General features: G+C 37.5%; 1 protein-coding gene across 16 annotated transcripts in view; it reads right to left on the bottom strand.

Moving 5' to 3' along the window:
- Positions 1–542: 542 nt before the first annotated feature.
- ARHGEF9 (Cdc42 guanine nucleotide exchange factor 9) overlaps positions 543–18,686 on the bottom strand; it is a 435,862-nt gene continuing 417,718 nt past the window's right edge. For all 16 annotated transcript variants that reach the window (XM_043895128.1, XM_043895127.1, XM_043895129.1 and 13 more), the window contains one exon: positions 543–3,811. In XM_043895128.1, the coding sequence (XP_043751063.1) occupies positions 3,630–3,811 (182 nt within the window). In that variant the 3' untranslated portion in view covers positions 543–3,629. The remainder of the gene's footprint in view (positions 3,812–18,686) is intronic.

Raw genomic sequence — 18,686 nt, 5'->3', positions numbered from 1 at the left:
GATACCACACAGGAGCCTTGTGGGAAGCAAGGAGCATGTTTGTGTAGGAGACACCATGATGAAATAAACACTTTGGGGGATAGATAAATGTGTCTATTTCCGAGGAAAAAGGACTGGAAGCATTAGGAAATAGCTGGAGGTGGGGGATTCCTAAGTGATATGGATTCTGATTAGGTTCAAAAAGCAGCTTTTAAGATCATGTGAGAGTGCACAGGGCAAGTACTGGACTTGCAGCTGCAAGGAAAAGGAGCAAAGTCAGGAATGGGTCTTTAAGACCTGTCAAAGGGCGAAGTGACATGAAGGACAGTCCTACCCATAAAGACATTTGAAGTGCCTCTGTTACAGAATCAAACTTGGTTCTTGTGGCCCACTCTTTAAGAAATAACATGGAAGGCCACAGACAGCCCATGGTATGCCTGGCTATAGAACAACAGGACTGGCAGGCTAGGCTGGAATAATCTGCCCCCACCAGGCAAATTCCCTTTATTTAGCAATTGGTAAAACATACACACATAAAATAGCATGAGAGCTATGCCTAGAGGTGTCTTTTACTTCTTTTATTGAACTCCATAAATATTTTCATAAGGCTTTGTGTCATTACAACATCATATTTTTGTTAAACATTTTTTTAAACACACAACTTTGACACTTGTTTGACAGGGTCAAACAATCAGATAGAAGAAATGAAATAATAAACTGGCAAGTGCAGAGCAGCAGGGGTAATCAAAATCACTGTTGCCCATCCATCCACCCCAGCCCACCCCATCCCCAAAGCACTAAAAGATCACTATTTGGTTTCACACTAGAATTGTTCGAACTCTCTTGTTGCTGTCCTTATACATCCTTTAGAGACATACATGTAGAAGGAATGAGAGAGAGAGGGAGAAAGAAGAGTTGAGTTTCTGGATTAGGCCATTCTATGGCAGGTTCCAAGCCTTTTGGAGAGCAAATCCAGGCCTCATTGAGGTGAGGAAAGGGGATCTCTGGACCATGCAGAAACAGAGATTTACAGATTCCTTGGGGAGAGCACTGCTGTGGGGACACAGAATAGGCTTGGATTCTGAACTCAGGTAATGGGGGCTCCCCTTGAGGCTGTCCATCACTGGTCTGCTTGCTGTCATAGGTTACAGGAATTTTCTGACCAATGGTAAACTGATTTCTTATTGTTTTCACAAGTTATTGGCATCTGATGAGACCAGTGAGTTGGGTGGGTGAGAGGTAGGTGGAAAAGAGGTGATAATCCCTGATCCTGGAGCTCTGTGTCCTGCTCCCTGTCCAGGTGAGCAGGAAGGGGGTGTGGGAGGGAGCTTGGCCAAGAGAAGTTGTAGGTCCAGGGACCTGTCCAAGCATCCCCTTTTGGTGTGCCCCCAAGCTCTGGAGAAACATGTCAAGGCCAGGCCTAATGGGAAAGAATGGAAAGTGGGAAAACAATGTACACTCAAGGGAGGCCTACACAGCCAGATATTCTGTTTGACAGGGAGGTCAATTTAGCTTCGGCACTCAGTTCCAGGTTCTTTGCCAAGGGGGCTTAGTTGGGTCTTGTGCTGAGCAGTGGTGGCCAGTCCCGAGCTCTAGCCCTCTGCTCAATTCAGGCTTATCCTTGGCTTACTCCTCAAGTCTCATTTGGGTGTGGTGGAATGTGAGCTTAAACAGGTTGTTATTTGATTCCCAAAGAGGAAAAATTCCCAGGCTAGACAGGGCCTGGTCTGGATCAGGAAGCATAAAAGCAGCAATCAAGCTAGCTATGTTAAGTGTCCCATTCAGCCACAGCTGCCGCTCATTAAGCTGAGGTCCTTTCATGATGAAGTCTTCTTCTCCCACAGGGTCCAGGACAGACTCAATCTCCTCATTAGAATGGCTCTCCATAGTAGGGCCCATCTTTACTCCTTTGTGCTACATTCTTCGTACTATTCAAGGTCTACCTACCCAAGAGGCCATGTGGAGAGGAGGAATAGGGAGTACACATAGGGAGCCTGTCTCTTTGTGTGGGAAGTGTAAAGCCTGCCAAAAATGAACCTGAGGGTAGCAACTCTGCCTCAGATCCTTTCTCCACAGGGACATGTCCCCTGGGCTTCTCACTTGCTTACTTCAATTGTGGTGGGATGGGAGAATGTTGGAAATAGGGCATTCTTTGAGTTCCAGAAGTGCTTTAATTATGCTCATACCAGCAATCCTCCTGTGTAGGGGAGAGCAGGAGAAAGAAGGAAAACAGGGAGGAGGATGAAGGAGCCATGGAAGATTATCCATGCAATCTGCTAACAATGGGGGAAGTTACACCTAAGTTAGGAACTGTAAGTACGTATCTTGGACTGAGGATGTCTCTTTCCATGCCCGTCTTTCTTCTTTCCTATAAGAGATTACTCTCAGCCCTGGATTCTGTCTAGGTCAATAATTTGAATACAGCTGATGATCTTGGTCAGGTGAGCTCTGTTTTGACCTCTCACAGACTCTGAACAATGCTGCCTAAACAATCTGCAAATGTGAAGCAGGTATAACCAGGCTGCTGAACTGACTTCAGTGGGGAACCATGCCCTAAACCTACCTGTTACTGGAGACAGTTGAATCCCTCCTTCAAGGGGCAGAGTCTCAGCCTCTTTGCTTCTAGTTCAGACTTTTTAAGTTAGGGGAGGAAGAAGCCTAGAAGAAACCCCATAACCAAAGTGGCATGAAGAAGAGAATAACTGACCCAAACTAAACCCCAGATACAAAACTGTCATGACCCAGCAGTGCTACAACATGGGAACCCCCAGTGCTAGAAGAAGAAACAGCCCAAATGCAGAACATTTTCTGAACAAAAGTCCCTTCTAGTATCATTATTCTGACATTCTCTTACTTCTGTTTAGTTTCAATCCCTCCACAACCCCTAAAACACAGTGAAAGCAATAGAAATATTGAGCAGTTATGTCACAGGGCACAACAGAGCATGTCCAGACTGGTATGACTAGGACAGAAGATGCAGGAAAAAGGCTATTTGGGGCAACTGCAGGGCTGCAGAAACATTCGCAGATGATCAGTTGAGGGAGAGGAGAAAGGGGATCCTTCCTTTACCCAATGAGAAGTAAAAGGAAAAAAAAGAAATTCAAAACTCCCAAACTCCACCATATTAAATTAAATTCAAAAGTCATCAGCATCAGTATCATCAGGAAAGTAAAAAACAATACAACACATCTATGTTAATAATGACAAGTCAATGAATCATTCACAGGAGAGCAAAAAGATTATCTTAACAAAAAAGGAACAAATAGAAATGTAAGTTTCTGAAAGTAAAGGGGAGGGGGGCAGGATAAGAACAGAAAACTTTTTAAGGGATCACGTGTTTGGAAGTCATTGGTACTTCTTCCTACCAACTACAGATTTTACTTGCCCAAAACAACAGAAAACATTTTTGGTCCTTCTGCATGTGTGTGTGTGTGAGTGTGAGTGTGAGTGTGTGTGTGTGTGTGTGTGTGTGTAGTTGGGTGTGTGGGTGTGTACACTCAAGACTTTGTGTGTTTTTGTGTATGTGTGTGTATGCATGTGTGTGTATATGTATATATATATATATAAATTTCAACAGTGCTTCTCCAAAAAAAGGTCCATCTATAAATATAATTTTATTTATTTTAAAATTATCTGCCTCCCTGTTGGTATTATTTTTTGAAGGGGGTTAACCTGCTGAAGTTTTGCCAGAATGGTGACTGGCTGCGCTTGGGTTCGGTGAACTCAAAGACCTGCGACTGAGCGATGCCATCGGGGACCAGGTATTGGCCCTGGTTTAACGGGTCCTGTGGTGGTGGGTAGGAAGGAGGAACTGAGCGGGCAGAGTTGACACCTAGAGTAGATGGGAGATCAAAGGGAAATGGTATAAATTAAGTAGCAAGGGGCTTCTCAAATCACCTAGTGCCCCATTTTTAATCCTTATCTATATTCAGAACAGAATAGGCTGAAGCACAAAGCATATGATTCAGAATGCAAGGATGATTTCTCTATTGCTCTCAAATACCTTTTTCATTTGCTGGTCAGTGTCTGAAATTTCAACATTACAGCTTCTCTGTTTGTCTTTGTTTGATGACTTGATCCCATTACCCTGGAAGCAACGTCACATTAAGCCATCATATATCATATTAAGCCATTGGCAGGTCAGTGAGAAGGAAACATTTCTTTTCTAAAAGTGAGTATTTTGCTGGGTTTTTTAAAAATTCTTATTATTGTTTTCCAGCTTTATTGAGATGCAACTGACATAATATTGTGTAAGTGTAAGGTGTTAAATATGATGATTCATTACATGTATATACTATGAAATAATTACCACAATAAGGTTAGTTAACACATCCATCACCTCACACAATTACTTATGTTTGTGGAAAGAATATTTAAGAACCTCCTAAGTATACAATACTCTTAGCACCTCCTAAGTATACAATAGAGTATTGTTAACTATATTAACCATACTGTATATTATATCCCCAGAACTTCATCATATAACTAGAAGTTTGTGCCCTTTGACCAACATCTCCCCACTTTCCCCAATGCCAACCCCAAACCCTGGCAACCAGCAATCTATTTTGTTTCTGTAACTTTGCATTTTTCAGCTTGCACTTAAAAGAGACATCAGATAATATTTGTATTTTATGACTTCTTTCTCACAGCATAACTCACTAAAGACCATTCATATTTCCCTAAATGATAGGATTTCTTTCTTTTTATGGCTGAATAGTATACCATGGTGTGTATGTATATGTCTTTATTGGGTATATAGTTTATAAACAATTTCTCCCATTCCATAGGGAACCTTTTCATTTTGTTAATAGTTTGTCTTTCGCTGAGCAGATTTCAAGTCCCACTTGCTTATTTTTATTTCTCTGGCTTGTGCTTTAGGTGTCATATTTAAAAACGCATTGGCAAGACCTAAGTCAAGACGTATTTTCTCTATGTTTTCTTCTAGGATTTCTACATATGTGGGTCTTACACATAAGTCATTAATCTGTTTTGAGTTAATTTTTGTGACTGGTGTAGTATGGGGGGGGTTGTTGATACAGTCCTCTGCATGTAAATATCTAGTTTTCCCAATGCCATTAATAAAAGAGTAGTTTTCCCTTGTGTTTCCACCCTGGCTCAGTGGTAAAGAATCTGCCTTCAATGCAGGAGATGCAGGTTCGATCCCTGGGTCAGGAAGATACCCTGGAGAAGGAAATGGCAACCCACTCCAGTATTCTTGCCTGGGTAAGCCCATGGACAGAGGAGCCTGGTGGGCTACAGTCCATGGGGTCGCAAACAGTTGGACATGATGAGTGACTAAAACAAAAACAACAAATTTTCCCTTTCTGAATATTCTTGGCCCCCTTATAAATAGTAGTTGAACATAAGTATGGCTTTATAATTGGGCCCTCAATTCTATTCCATTCATCTATATGTTGGTTTTTAATGTAAGCACCATATTTTTTTGATTACTATAGTTTTGCAATATAGTTTGAAACTGGGATGTATGATTGCCCCCATTTTTGTTCTTCTTTCTCAGAATTTCTTTGGTAAATTGGGGTCTTTTCTGGTTCCATATGAATTTTAGGACTCTTTTTTTTTTTATCCTATAAAAAATGCCATGGAATTTGAGATAGGGATTACACTGAATATACAGATGGCTTTGTGTAGTAAGGTCATTTCCACAATATCATCTTATAATCCATGAATATATGATATCTTCCCATTTATTTGTGTCTTCAATTTTTTTTCATAAATGTCTAATAGATTTAAATGTACAGATCTTTAACTTTCTTGGTACACCTATTCTTAAGTATTTTATTATTTTGTTCTATTGCAAAGGGGGTTATGCTGGTAATTTCTCTGTGGATGTTTGTTGCTATTAAAAGAAAACTGATTTTTGTACAACTGATTTTGTATACTGAAATATTACTGAATTCCTTTACTATTCTAATATTTTTATGTCTTAAGAGTCTCTACAGTTTTATATGTATGAAATCATGTCATCTGCAAACAGAGATAATTGACTTCTGACTTTAACTGCTTTTTCTTTCCTGACAACTCTGGCTAGGACTTTCACCATTATGCCGAATAGGAGTGGTGAGAGTTGGTGTCCTTCTCTTTTCCCTGATCTTAAAGGAAATGCTTTCAACTCTTACCATTGAATATGATGTTATTAGCAGTGAACTTGTAAAAAATTGAGGCGATCATGCAATTTTTACCTTTCTCTATAAATGTGGTATATATTTATTGATTTGCATATGTAGACAATGTTTGCATCCTTGACATGAACCACACTTGATGATGGTGCATGATCTATTTACATGTTGTTGAATTTGGTTTGCTAGTATTTTGTTGAGAATTTTTGCATCTATACTCATCAAGGTTATTGGCTTGTATTACCTAGTAGTATCTTTATCCTGCTTTGGTTGTGGGGTAATGCTGGCCTCATAAAATGAGCTTGAGAGTGTTCCTTTCACTTCAAGTTTTTGGACTAGTTTGAGAAAGACTGGTATTAATTCTTATTGAAAGGTTTCATGAAAATCACCAGTGAAATAACCTGTCACTGGGCATTTCTTTGTTGGGAGGTTTGACTAATTAAATCATTTCACTTGTTGTTTGCCTGTTCACATTTTGTATTTTTCCCCAATTGAGACATAATAGAAATATTACATTGTATAAGATTAAGGTATGCAACATAATGATTTGATATATGTATATACTGGAAAAAGATAAGCACATCAAGGTCACTTAACATCCGTCACATCACATAGTTAAAAAAGTTTTTATCTTCTGATGATAACTTTTAAGATCTAATCTCTTAGAAAATTTCAAATACACAATAGAACCTTGCTAACTACAGTATTCATGCTGTATATCACTTCCCTTGTTGTTGTTGTTCAATCGCTCAGCCATGTCTGACTCTTTTTGACCCCATGGACTACAGCACGCCAGGCTTCCCTGTCCTTCACCATCTTGCAGAGTTTCCTCAAACTCATGTCCATTGAGTTGGTGATACCACCCAATCATCTCAACCTCTGTCTTCCCCTTCTCCTCCTGTCTTCAGTCTTTCCCAGAAAGGGGGTCTTTTCCAATGAGTTGGCTCTTTGCATCAGGTGGCCAAAGTATTGGAATTTCAGCTTCAGCATCAGTCCTTCGAATGAATATTCAGGGTTGATTTCCTTTAGGATTGACTAGTATGATGTCCTTGCAGTCCAAGGGGGTCTCAAGAGTCTTCTTCAAAACCTCAGTTAGAAAACATCTATGGGGAGGGAGGTGGGAGGGGGGATCGGGATGGGGAACACATGTAGATCCAAGGCTGATTCATGTCAATGTATGGCAAAAACCACTACAATATTGTAAAGTAGTTAGCCTCCAACTAATAAAAATAAATGAAAAAAAAAAAAAAAAAGAAGAAAACATCAATTCTTCAGTGCTCAGCCTTCTTTATGGATCAACTCTCACATCCATACATGACTACTGGAAAAACCATAACTTTGACTATACTCTGTCAGCACAGTAGGCCTCTGCTTTTTGATACGCTGTCTAGGTTTGTCATAGCTTTTCTTCAAAAGAGCAAGTGTCTTTTAAGTTCATGGCTGCAGTCATCATCTGCAGTGATTTTTGAGCCCAAGAAAATAAACTCTGTCAACAGTTTCCATTGTTTCCAAATCTACTTACCATGAAATGATGTGACCAGATGCCATGATCTTCATTTTTTGAATGTTGAGCTTTAAGTCAGCTTTTTCACACTCCTCTTTCAACTTCATCAAGAGGCTCTTTAGTTCCTCTTAACTTTCTGCCATACAGGCAGTGTCATCTGCATATTTGAGGTTATTGATATTTCTCCTGGCAATCTTGATTCCAGCTTGTACTTCATCCAGCATAGCATTTTGCATGATGTACTCTGCATATAAGTTAAATAAGCAAAGTGACAATATACAACCTTGATGTTCTCCTTTCCTATTTTGAACCAGTCTGTCGTTTCATGTCCAGTTCTAACTGCTGCTTCTTGACCTGCATACAGGTTTCTCAGAAGGTAGACAAGGTGCTTTGGTATTCCCATCTCTTTAAGAATTTTTCATAGGTTGTTGTGATCCACACAATCAAAGACTTTAGCACAAGTAGATTTTTTTTCTGGAATTCTCTTGCTTTTCCTATGATCCAACTGATGTTGGCACTTTGATCTCTGGTTCCTCTGCCTTTTCTAAATCCAGCTTGTATTTCTGGAATTCTCAGATCACATACTGTTGAAGCCTAGCTTGTAGGATTTTTAGCATTACCTTGCTAGTGTGTGAAATGACTGCAACTGTATGGTAGTGTGAACATTCTTTGGAATTGCCCTTCTTTGGGATTAGAGTGAAAACTGACCTTTTCCAGTCTTTGGCCACTCCTAGTTTTCCAAATTTGCTGGCATATTGAGTGCAGCATTATAACAGAATCACCTTTTAGGATATGAAATAGCTCAGCTGGAATTCCATCACCTCTACTAGCTTTGTTCATAGTGATGCTTCCTAAGGCCCACTTGACTTCCCATTCCAGGATATCTGGCTCTAGGTGAATGATCACACCATCATGGTTATCTGGGTCATTGAGGTTTTTTTTTTTGTTTTTGTTTTTTTGTATAGTTCTCCTGTGTATTCTTGCCACCTCTTCTTAATATCTTCTGCTTCTGTTAGGTCCATACTGTTCCTGTCCTTTATTGTGTCCATGAAGCATGAAATGTTCCCTTGGAAGCTTTAATTTTCTTGAAGAGATCTCTGATCTTTCCCATTCTATTGTTTTCCTCTATTTCTTTCCATTGTTCTCTTTGGAAGGCTTTCTTATCTCTCCTTGTTCTTCTCTGGAACTCTGCATTAAGATGGGAATATCTTTCAATTTCTCCTTTGCCTTTAGCTTCTCTTCCTTTCTCAGCTGTTTGTAAGGCCTCCTCAGACAATCATTTTGCCTTTTTGCATTTCTTCTTCTTTGGGATGGTTTTGATCACCACATCCTCTACTATGTTTAAACCTCTGTCCATAGTTCTTCAGGCACTCTGTCTATCATATCTCTTGAATCTATTTGTCACTTCCACTGTATAATCATAAGGGATTTGATTTAAGTCATACCTGAATGGCCTAGTGATTTTCTATACTTTCTTGAATTTATGTCTGAATTTTGCAATAAGCAGTTCATGATTTGAGCCAGAGTCAGCTCCTGGTCTTGTTTTTGCTGACTGTATAGAGTTTCTCCATCTTTGGCTACAAAGAATATAATCACTCTGATTTTGGTATTTGACCATCTGGTGATGTCCATGTGTAGAGTCATCTCTTGTGTTGTTGGAAGAGGGTGTTTGCTATGACCAGTGCATTCTCTTGGGATTATTCTGTTAGCCTTTGCCCTGCTTCATTTTGTATTCCAAGGCCAAAGTTGCTTGTTACTCCAGGTATCTCTTGACTTCCTACTTTTGCGTTCCAGTTCTGTATGATGAAAAGGAAATCTTTTTTTTTTCCATGTTAGCTCTTGAATGTCTCTATATTTTGACCACATTTACTGATTTTCCCTAATCAACACTCCTTGCATGTGGCAAACCCCAATCTCTTGTTTTTATGAATTCAGTTTTATTAGATTCCCCACAAAAGTGAGATCATGAAGTATTTTTCTTTCTCTGCAATATTTCTTTTAGCAGAATACCTTCCAGGTTAGTCCATGATGTGGAAAAGACAAGATTTCCTTCTTTATGACTGAATAATGTTTCATTGTGTGTGTGTTTGTATATATTTATTTTATCCATTCATCTGTCAAATACACTTAGGTGGTTTCTGTGCCTTGTTTTTCAGTTGCTCAGTCATGTCTGACTCTTTGCAACCCCATGGACTGCATCCCGCCACGCTTCCCTGTCCTTCACCATTTCCTGGAGCTTGCTCAAACTCATGTCCATTGAGTTTGGACATTGAGTGATGCCATCCAATCATCTTATCCTCTGTGTCTTGGTTACTGTGAATAATGCTGTAACAAACATGGGGTACAGAGATCTCTTCAAGATAGCTATTTCATTTCTTTAGATATATATTCAGAACTGGAATTGAATTATATAGTTCTATTTTTAAATTTTGAGGAACCTCCATATTATTTTTCATAGTAGCTGTATCAATTTACATTCTCACCAGCAGAACACAAGAGTTCTCTTTTCTCTACATCTTTCCCAGCACTTATCAGCACTTTTCTTTTGATAACAGCCATTCTGGAAGGTGTGACATAATATTTCACTGTGGTTTTTATTTGCATTACCTGATGATTAATGATGCTGAGAAATTTTTATGTACATGGTGGCTATTGGAAAATTTTCTTTGGTAAATGGGTATTTATGAATTCTGCACATTTTAAAAATTAATTTTATTGGAATATAGTTTATTTAAAATGTTGCATTAATTTCTGCTGTATAAGACAGTCAATCAGTTATACATATACATACATCCACTCTTTTTTAGATTCTTTTCTTATAAAGGTCATTACAAAGTATTAAATAGAGTTCCCTGTGCTATACAGTATGTTCTTCCTAGTTACATGTCAATTCCAATCTCCCAGTTTATCCCTCTCCTGCTGACTTTGCAACTATAAGTTTGCTTTCTATATCTGTGACTCTATTTCTGTTTTGCAAATAAGTTCATTTGTACCTTTTTTTTTACATTCCACATACTAGTGATATCATATGATATATACCTTTCTCTGCCTCACTTACTTCACTCAGCATGACAATCTCAAATAGCATCCATGTCATGGATCCATCCATGTCACCACAAATAGCATTATTTCATTTTTTAAATGGCTGAGTAATATACCATTGTATGTATGTACAATATCTTCTTTATCCACTTATCTGTCAATGGACATTTAGGTTGCTTCTATGTCCTAGCTATTGGAAACAGTGCTGCAATGAATATTGTAATGCAAATGTCTTTTTGAATTATGGCTTTCTTTGGATATATGCCTAGGAGTGGGATTTCTGGATCATATGATAGCTCTATTTTTAGTTTTAAGGAGCCTCCATATTGTTCTCCATAGTGGTTGTATCAGTTTACATTCCCACCAACAGTATAGGAGTTTTCTCCACAATCTCTCTGGCATCTATTACTTGTGGATTTTTTTTTGATGATGGCTATTCTGAAAAGTGTAAGTTTTGTTATTGTAGTTTTGATTTGCATTTTTCTAATAATTAGCAATGTTGAACATCTTTTCATGTAATTTTTGGCCATCTGTATATCTTCTTTAGAGAAGTATCTACTAGATCTGCCCATTTTTTGATTGGGTTGTTTGGTATTTTCAATATTGAGCAGCATGAGATGTTTGTATATTTGGAGATTAATCCCTTATCACTCGCTTTGTTTGCATATATTTTCTCCCATTCTGTATGTTGTCTTTTCATTTTTTTTATGGCTCCTCTTCTTGTGCAAAAGTTTTTAAGTTTAATTAGGTCCCATTTGTTTATTTTTGTTTTTATTTTCTCTAGGAGGTGGATGCAAAAAGATATTGCTGCAAATTTATGTCAAAGAATGTTCTGCCTATGTTTTCCTCTAAGAGTTTTACAGTATGCAATCTTACATTTAGGTCATTTATCCATTTTGAGTTTATTTGTGCGTGTGTGTGTGTGTGGTGTTAGAGAACATTCTAGTTTCATTCTTTTACATGTAGCTGACCAATTTTCCCAGAACCATTTATTGAAGAGACTGTCTTTTCTCCATTGTATGTTCTTGCTTTCTTTATTATAGATAAACTGACCGTAGGTGTGTGGGTTTATTTCTTGGCTTCCAATTCTGTTCCACTGACCTATATTTCTGGGTTTGTGTGTGTGTGTGTGTGTGTGTGTGTGTGTGTGTGCCAGTTCCACTCTCCTTTTTAATAATAACTTAAAAATTTTTAGTTTATATTGGAAAATAGTTGACTAACAATGTTGTGTTAGTTTCAGGTGTACAGGAGAGTGATTCCATTATACATGTATCTATTCTATTTCTGATTCTTTTCCCATTTGGATATTACAGAGTATTGAGCAAATTTGCCCATGCGATACAGTAGGTCCTTGTAGTAGCATACTCTTTTTTTTGTTTGTTTACTGTACCTTTGTAGTATAGTCTGAAGTCAGGGAGACTGATTCTTCCAGCTCCATTTTTCTTTCTCAGGATGATTTTGACTCCATAGAGTCTTTTGTGTTTCCATGTAAATTTGATTTTTTTGCTCTAGTTCTTTGAAAAATGTCATTGGTAATTTAATAGGGATTGCATTGAATCTGTAGATTGCCTCGGGTAGTATAGTCATTTTGACAATATTGATTCTTCCAATCCAAGAATATAGTATATAATTTGACCTGTGTCACCTTCAATTATTTCATTGGCATCTCACAGTTTTCATAGTAAAAGTTTTTGCCTTCTTAGGTAGGTTTATTCCTAGGTACATTATTCTTTTTGATGCAGTGGTAAATGGGATTGTTTCCTTAATTCCTCTTTCTGATTTTTTGTGGTTAATGTATAGAAATGTGAGTGATTTCTGAGTATTAATTTTGTATCCTGCAACTGTACCAAATTCATGGATAAGCTCTAGTGTGTGTGTGTGTGTGTGTGTGGGGAGGGGTAGCATCTCTGGCATTGTCTATGTACAATTTCATGTCATCTGTAAACATTGACAATTTTTCTTCTTTTCCAAATTGGTTTCCACTATTTGTTCTTATTTGTCTAGTTGGTTTAGGTCAGATTGTATTTTTTTTTATTTTTATTTTTTCATGAGGTAAGGTTGTATTGCTACAGACTTCATTCTTAGAAGTGCTTTTGTTGCATCCCATAGGTTTTGGGTCATCATGTTTTCATTTTCATCTGTCTCTGGGTATTTTTTTTTCTTTTTGTCTTCTTCAGTGACCCACTGGTTGTTTAGTGACATATTGTTTAGCCTCCATGTGATTGTGTTTTTTTCCAGTTTTTTCTTATAGCTAATTTCTAATCTCTTAGCATTTCTGTTGGAATGCAGGCTTGATATAATTTCAATTTTATTAAATATACTGAGGCTTCTTTTATGGCATAGCATGTGCTCTATCCTGGAGAATCTCTCATGTGCCCTTGAGAAGAATGTGTATTCTTCTGCTTTTGAATGAAATGTTCTATAAATATCAATTAAGTCCATCTTGCTTAATATGGCATTTTAAGGCCTGTGTTTTCTTACTGATTTTCTGTGTGCATAACCAGCCCATTGAAGAAAATGGGTCGTTAAAGTGCCCCAGTATTATTGTGTTACTATCAGTTTCTCATTTTATGGCTGATACAATGTGCCTTATATATTGAGGTGCTCCTATGTTGGGTGCATTCATATTTACAAGTGTTATATCTTCTTCTTGGATTGATCCCTTGTTCATTAGGTAGTGTCCTTATTTGTCTCTTGTAACAGTCTTCTATTTTAAAGTCTATTTTGTCTGATATGAGTATCGCTATTCCAGCTTTCATTTCCATTTGCAAGGAATATCTTTTTCCATCCTCTCATTTTCAGTCTGTAAGTGTATCTAGATTTTAAGTATGTCTCTTGTAGACAGCATATATATGGGTCTTGTTTTTGTATCTATTCATCCAGTCTATATCTTTTTGTTGAGTGTTTAAACAATTTCCATTTAAGGTAACCACTAATATGTATTTTTAATTGTCATTTTGTAATTGTTTTGGATTAATTTCTGTAGTTCTTTTTTCTTTCCCTTCATCTTTTGTTCTCTACTGTTCTGATTTGATGTCTATGTTTAGTGTTTGGATTGCTTTTTCTTTCTTTATTCTTTGTTCATATCTATTACAGATTTTTGGTTTCTCTTTATCATGAGGTTTTGATACAGCAGTCTTTGTATATACAAGATTGTTTAAAGTTGCTGGTCTCTTTCACCCTTGATAGTATACTTGTTTCAATGCTATTCTCTCAGAACATCCCACCCTCGCCTTCTCCCATAGAGTCCCAAAGTCTATTCTGTACATCTGTGTCCCTTTTTCTGTTTTGTATATAGGGTTATCGTTACCATCTTTTAAAATTCCATATATATGCGTTAGTATACTGTATTGGCCTTTATCTTTCTGGCTTACTTCACTCTGTATAATGGGCTCCAGTTTCATCCATCTCATTAGAACTGATTCAAGTGAATTCTTTTTAATGACTGAGTAATATTCCATTGTGTATATGATCTCCAGCCCAGGTTGGATGCATGAGACAAGTGCTCAGGGCTGGTGCAATGGGAAGACCCAGAGGGATGGGATGGGGAGGGAGGTGGGAGGGGGGATTGGGATGGGGAACACAGGTAAACCAAAGGCTGATTCATGTCAATGTATGGCAGAAACCACTACAATATTGTAATGTAATAAGCCTCCAACTAATAAAAATAAATGAAAAAAAATTAAAAAAATAAAGGTGCTGGTCTCTTAATTTCAAATGCATTTTCAATATCCTATATTTATACTCTTCTCTTCTCACCATTGCTGGTTTTGTCATTATATTTTGTATGGATGCTTGCCTACATTTATTGTATGTTGCCTTCACCATTGAGCTTTCCCATTCATAATTTTCTTGTTTCCAGTTATGGCCTTTTCTTTCCCATATAGGGAAGTTCCCTTAGCATTTGTTGTATAGCTGATTTGGTGGTGCTGAATTATCTTAGCATTTCTTTGCCCATAAAGCATTTGTTTTCTCTGTGTAATCTGAATGAGAACCTTGCTGGGTAGAGTATTCTTGGTTGTAGTTTTTTCCTTTTCAGCATTTTAAATATATCATGTCACTCTCTTCTGGCCTGCAGATCTACTGCCGAACAATCAGGAGATAAGTTTATGGAAATCCCTTTGTATGTTATTTCTTGCTTTTCCCTTGTTGCTTTTTAGTATTTTCTTTGTCTTTAGTTTTCATTACTTTGATTAATGTGTGTCTCAGCATGTTCCTCCTTTGATTTATCCTGTATGGGACTCTCTGTGCTTCCTGGTTTTGAGTGAGTGTGTCCTTTCCCATTTTAGTGAAGAGTTTGGCTATTATCTCTTCAAACATTTTCTCAGGTCTTTTCTCTCTCATCTTCTTCTGTCACCCTTATAATGCAAATGTTGGTACATTTAATATCCCAGAAGTCTCTAAGACTGTTCTCATTATTTTTCGTTCTTTTTTCTTTATCCTGTTTTGCAGTAGTAATTTCCAGTAATCCATCTTCCAGGTCACTTACCTATTCTTCTGCCTCATTTATTCTATTTATTCCTTCTAGTGTATTTTTTGTTTCAGTTATTGCATTGCTCATCTTTGTTCTTTCAAGCTACTAGAAGAAAGTGAAAGTGAAGTTGCTTAGTGATGTCCAACTCTTTGTGACCCCATGGACTGTAACCTATCAGGCTCCTCTGACCATGGGATTCTCCAAGCAAGAATGTTGGAGTGAGTTGCCATTTCTTTCTCCAGGTTTATAGTAAACATTTATTGTATTCTCTTGGTCTGTGCTTCATTATTTTTCTGACTTCTTGAATCATCTTTACTATCATTACTCTGGAGTCTTTCTCAGGTAGATTGTCTATTTCCACTTATTTTCTCTGTGGTTTTTATCTTGTTCCTTCTTCTTTAACATATTTCTCTGTCATATCATTTTGTCTTACTTTTTGTGTTTGCCGTCCCTTTTCCTCAGGCTGCAGGATTGTTTCTCTTACTTCTTGTGCCAGCATCTTGTTGAGTGAGGTGGATCCAGGGTCCCTGTACAAGTTTTCTGGTGGGAGGGACTGGTGACTGCCCCCTGGTGGGCAGAGCTAGGTATTGTCCCACTTGTGGGCAAGGCCATGTCAAGCCATGTGTTTATATGTGGTTGTTGGCTTAGGATGAATTCAGGTAGCCTGTCTGCAGATGGATGTGGCTGTGTTACCGCTCCAGCACTGGATCCTACAGGCTGTTGAGTGGGTCGAGATCTTGATGCCAATATGATGACTTCTGGGAGAGCTTATGTGGATTATATTCCTTGGAACTCTCACCACCAGTGTCCTTGTCCCCATAGTGACTCATAGCCAACTTCTGCCTCCCTAGGAGACTAAGATTTACAGGTAGGTCTGGTCTAGGCTCCTATGGAATCACTGCTTTGCTCTGGGTCCCAGTGCACATAAAATGTGTGATTCCTCCAAGGGTGGAATCACTGATTTCCCCAGTCCTGTGAAACTCTTGGATACAAGCTCCACTGGCCTTCAAAGCCAAATATGTGTGAGCTTCTCCTTCTGTGGCCAGACCCCAGGCTTGGAAGCCTAATGTTGGGCTCAGAACTCTCACTCCTGTCAGAGAATCCCTGCAATATAATACTTTTCAAGTTGTGGGCTGCCCACCTGGCAGGTATAGGATTTGATTATATTGCAAAAGCACCCCTCCCACTGTCTTTCTTCTTCTTTGTCTTTGGTTGTAGAATACACTTTTTCATAGGTTCAAGACTTTTTTGTTAATGATTGTTCAGCAGTTAGTTTTGATTTTGTTGCTTTCATGGGAGGAGGTGAGCTCAAGTCCTTCTACTCTGCCATATTATCTGCTGCCCCTATTGTACATTCATCTTCAGGTTTTCATGTTACTAATTAGCATTCTTTCATTTCAGCTTGAAGAACTTTCAGCATTTATTGTAAGTCAAGTCTAGTGGCAATTAACTCTTTCTGCTTTTATTATTTTTTCTGGTCTGAAAAAGTGTTTGTCTTTCCTTTATTTTCTGGGTGCAGCATTCTTGGTTGGATGATACTTTCTTTTAGTACTTTGAACATATCATTCCACTCTCTGTTGAGAAATCTGCTGATAGCCTTATACAGGTTTCCATGCACATGAGATTTTTTTTTCTCTTGTTACTTTTAACGTTCTCTTTTTGTCTTTGATTTTAGATAGCTTTATTAGAATGTGTCTTAGAGAAGACCATTTTGGGTTAAATTGTTTGGACATCAGTGAGCCAAGTGAACTTGGATATCCAAATATCTACCCAGAGTTGGGAAGTTTTAGCCACTGTTTGTTTAAACAGTCTTTGTTCTCCTTTCTTCTTCTCTTATCCTTCTCAGACTCTAATATTTTATAGATTGTTAATCTTAATTTTACCCCATAAGTCACATAGGCATACTTCACCCTTTTTCATTTTTTCCCCCTAGTCTGACTAGACAATTTCAAATGACCTTTCTTTGACTTCACAGATACTTTTCTTCTGGGTGATTAAGTCTGCTATTGATGCTCTGTATTGTATTTTTTCATTTCATACATTGTATTTTCAGCTCTATAATTTGTTTGGTTATTTTTTATAATTTCTTCCATTAAATTTCTTATTTTGTTCACAATGTTTCCCTGTTTTTGTTGAATTGTCCCTCTTGTAGCTCTTTGAACTTCCTTAAAACAACTATAATATATTTTGAATTGTTTAACAGGCAAATCACAGATCTCCTTGTCTTTGGGTGTCAGTTTCTAGAAATTATTGCATTCCATCAATGATCTCTTGTCTCCTTGACTTTTCATATTCCTTCTAGTTTTGTGTTGCTGTCTTTGCATTAAAAGGGCAGTCACATCCTTCAGTTTTTATTGACTGGACTCTTCTTTGCGTCTAATCATAGATTATTCTGTCTGGAACTTCTCCACTGAGCTCCCAGACTCTCAGAATGACACTCCTATCTGCTGGTAATTGTCAAAATCTGTGTTCTTTGGAGAGACTAAGGTAAAAAACTATTCTGCCATTTTGATGATGTTGTCTAACAGTTTTCAAATGTGGTGTCAAAAATATGACAGTACCAGAGGCCAACAAATGATATATAGATATTAGGGAGGGAGTTTGGGGAGTGCTCATTTTAATTTTTAATTAAGCTTTTTATTTTGAGATCACTGTAAATTCACATACAGGAATCAAAACTATGGAGATATGCCTTGGACCCTTTATTTAATTTCTCCAATAATAGCATTTTGCAAATCTATATTATAATATTACAGTTAAGATATTAACATTGTTATAGGACACAGTCAAGAGATAGAACATTTCTATCATCAAAAGGATTACTCTTTTTACTCTTTTATAACCACACTTATTTCTTTCCTTTTCCCAATCTCTCCTTAACTCCTAGCAACCGCTAGTATGTTCCTCATTTCCAAATTATATTATTGGAAGAACATTATATGAATGGAATCATATCATCTGTAACCTTTAGGTATAAGTTTTTCTCAATCATCAAGATTCCATAGAAATTCACCCAAGTTGTTGCATGTACCAGTAGTTGGCTTCTTTTTATTGATGTATAATATTCTATGATATAGATGTACCAGTATTTGCTTAATTACTCACCCACTGAAAGACAACTAAGTTATTTCCAGTTTGGTCTATTTTGAACAAAGCTGCTATGAACATTTGTTTAGAAGTTTTTAAGTGAAAATAAATTTCCGCTTCTTTGGGATAAATGCCCAGATGTGTGCTGAATCACCTTGTAGTTGTATATTTTATGTTTTAAGAAACTGCCAAACAATTATGTAAAACAGTGGCTATACTGTTTTACATTCTCACCAGCAAGGTATGAATGATTCTGTTTCTATACAGCCTTGCCAGCATTAGGTGTTTTCACTATTTATTTTTCTATTGCCCTTGTAAAAGATATGTAGTGATATCTCATTGTGATTTGCATATTTTCAATGATTAATGATGCTGAACATCTTTTCATATGTTCAGCTGATACCCAAATATCATCTTCAGTGAATTATCTGTCTTTTGCCCATTTTCTAATTGGAATGTGTAA

Source organism: Cervus elaphus, chromosome X, assembly GCF_910594005.1.
Source record: "Cervus elaphus chromosome X, mCerEla1.1, whole genome shotgun sequence".
In the NCBI taxonomy this organism is placed as follows: domain Eukaryota; kingdom Metazoa; phylum Chordata; class Mammalia; order Artiodactyla; family Cervidae; genus Cervus; species Cervus elaphus.
Note: the sequence above shows the minus strand (reverse complement) of the source record. Positions and strands in the feature narration are given on the sequence as shown.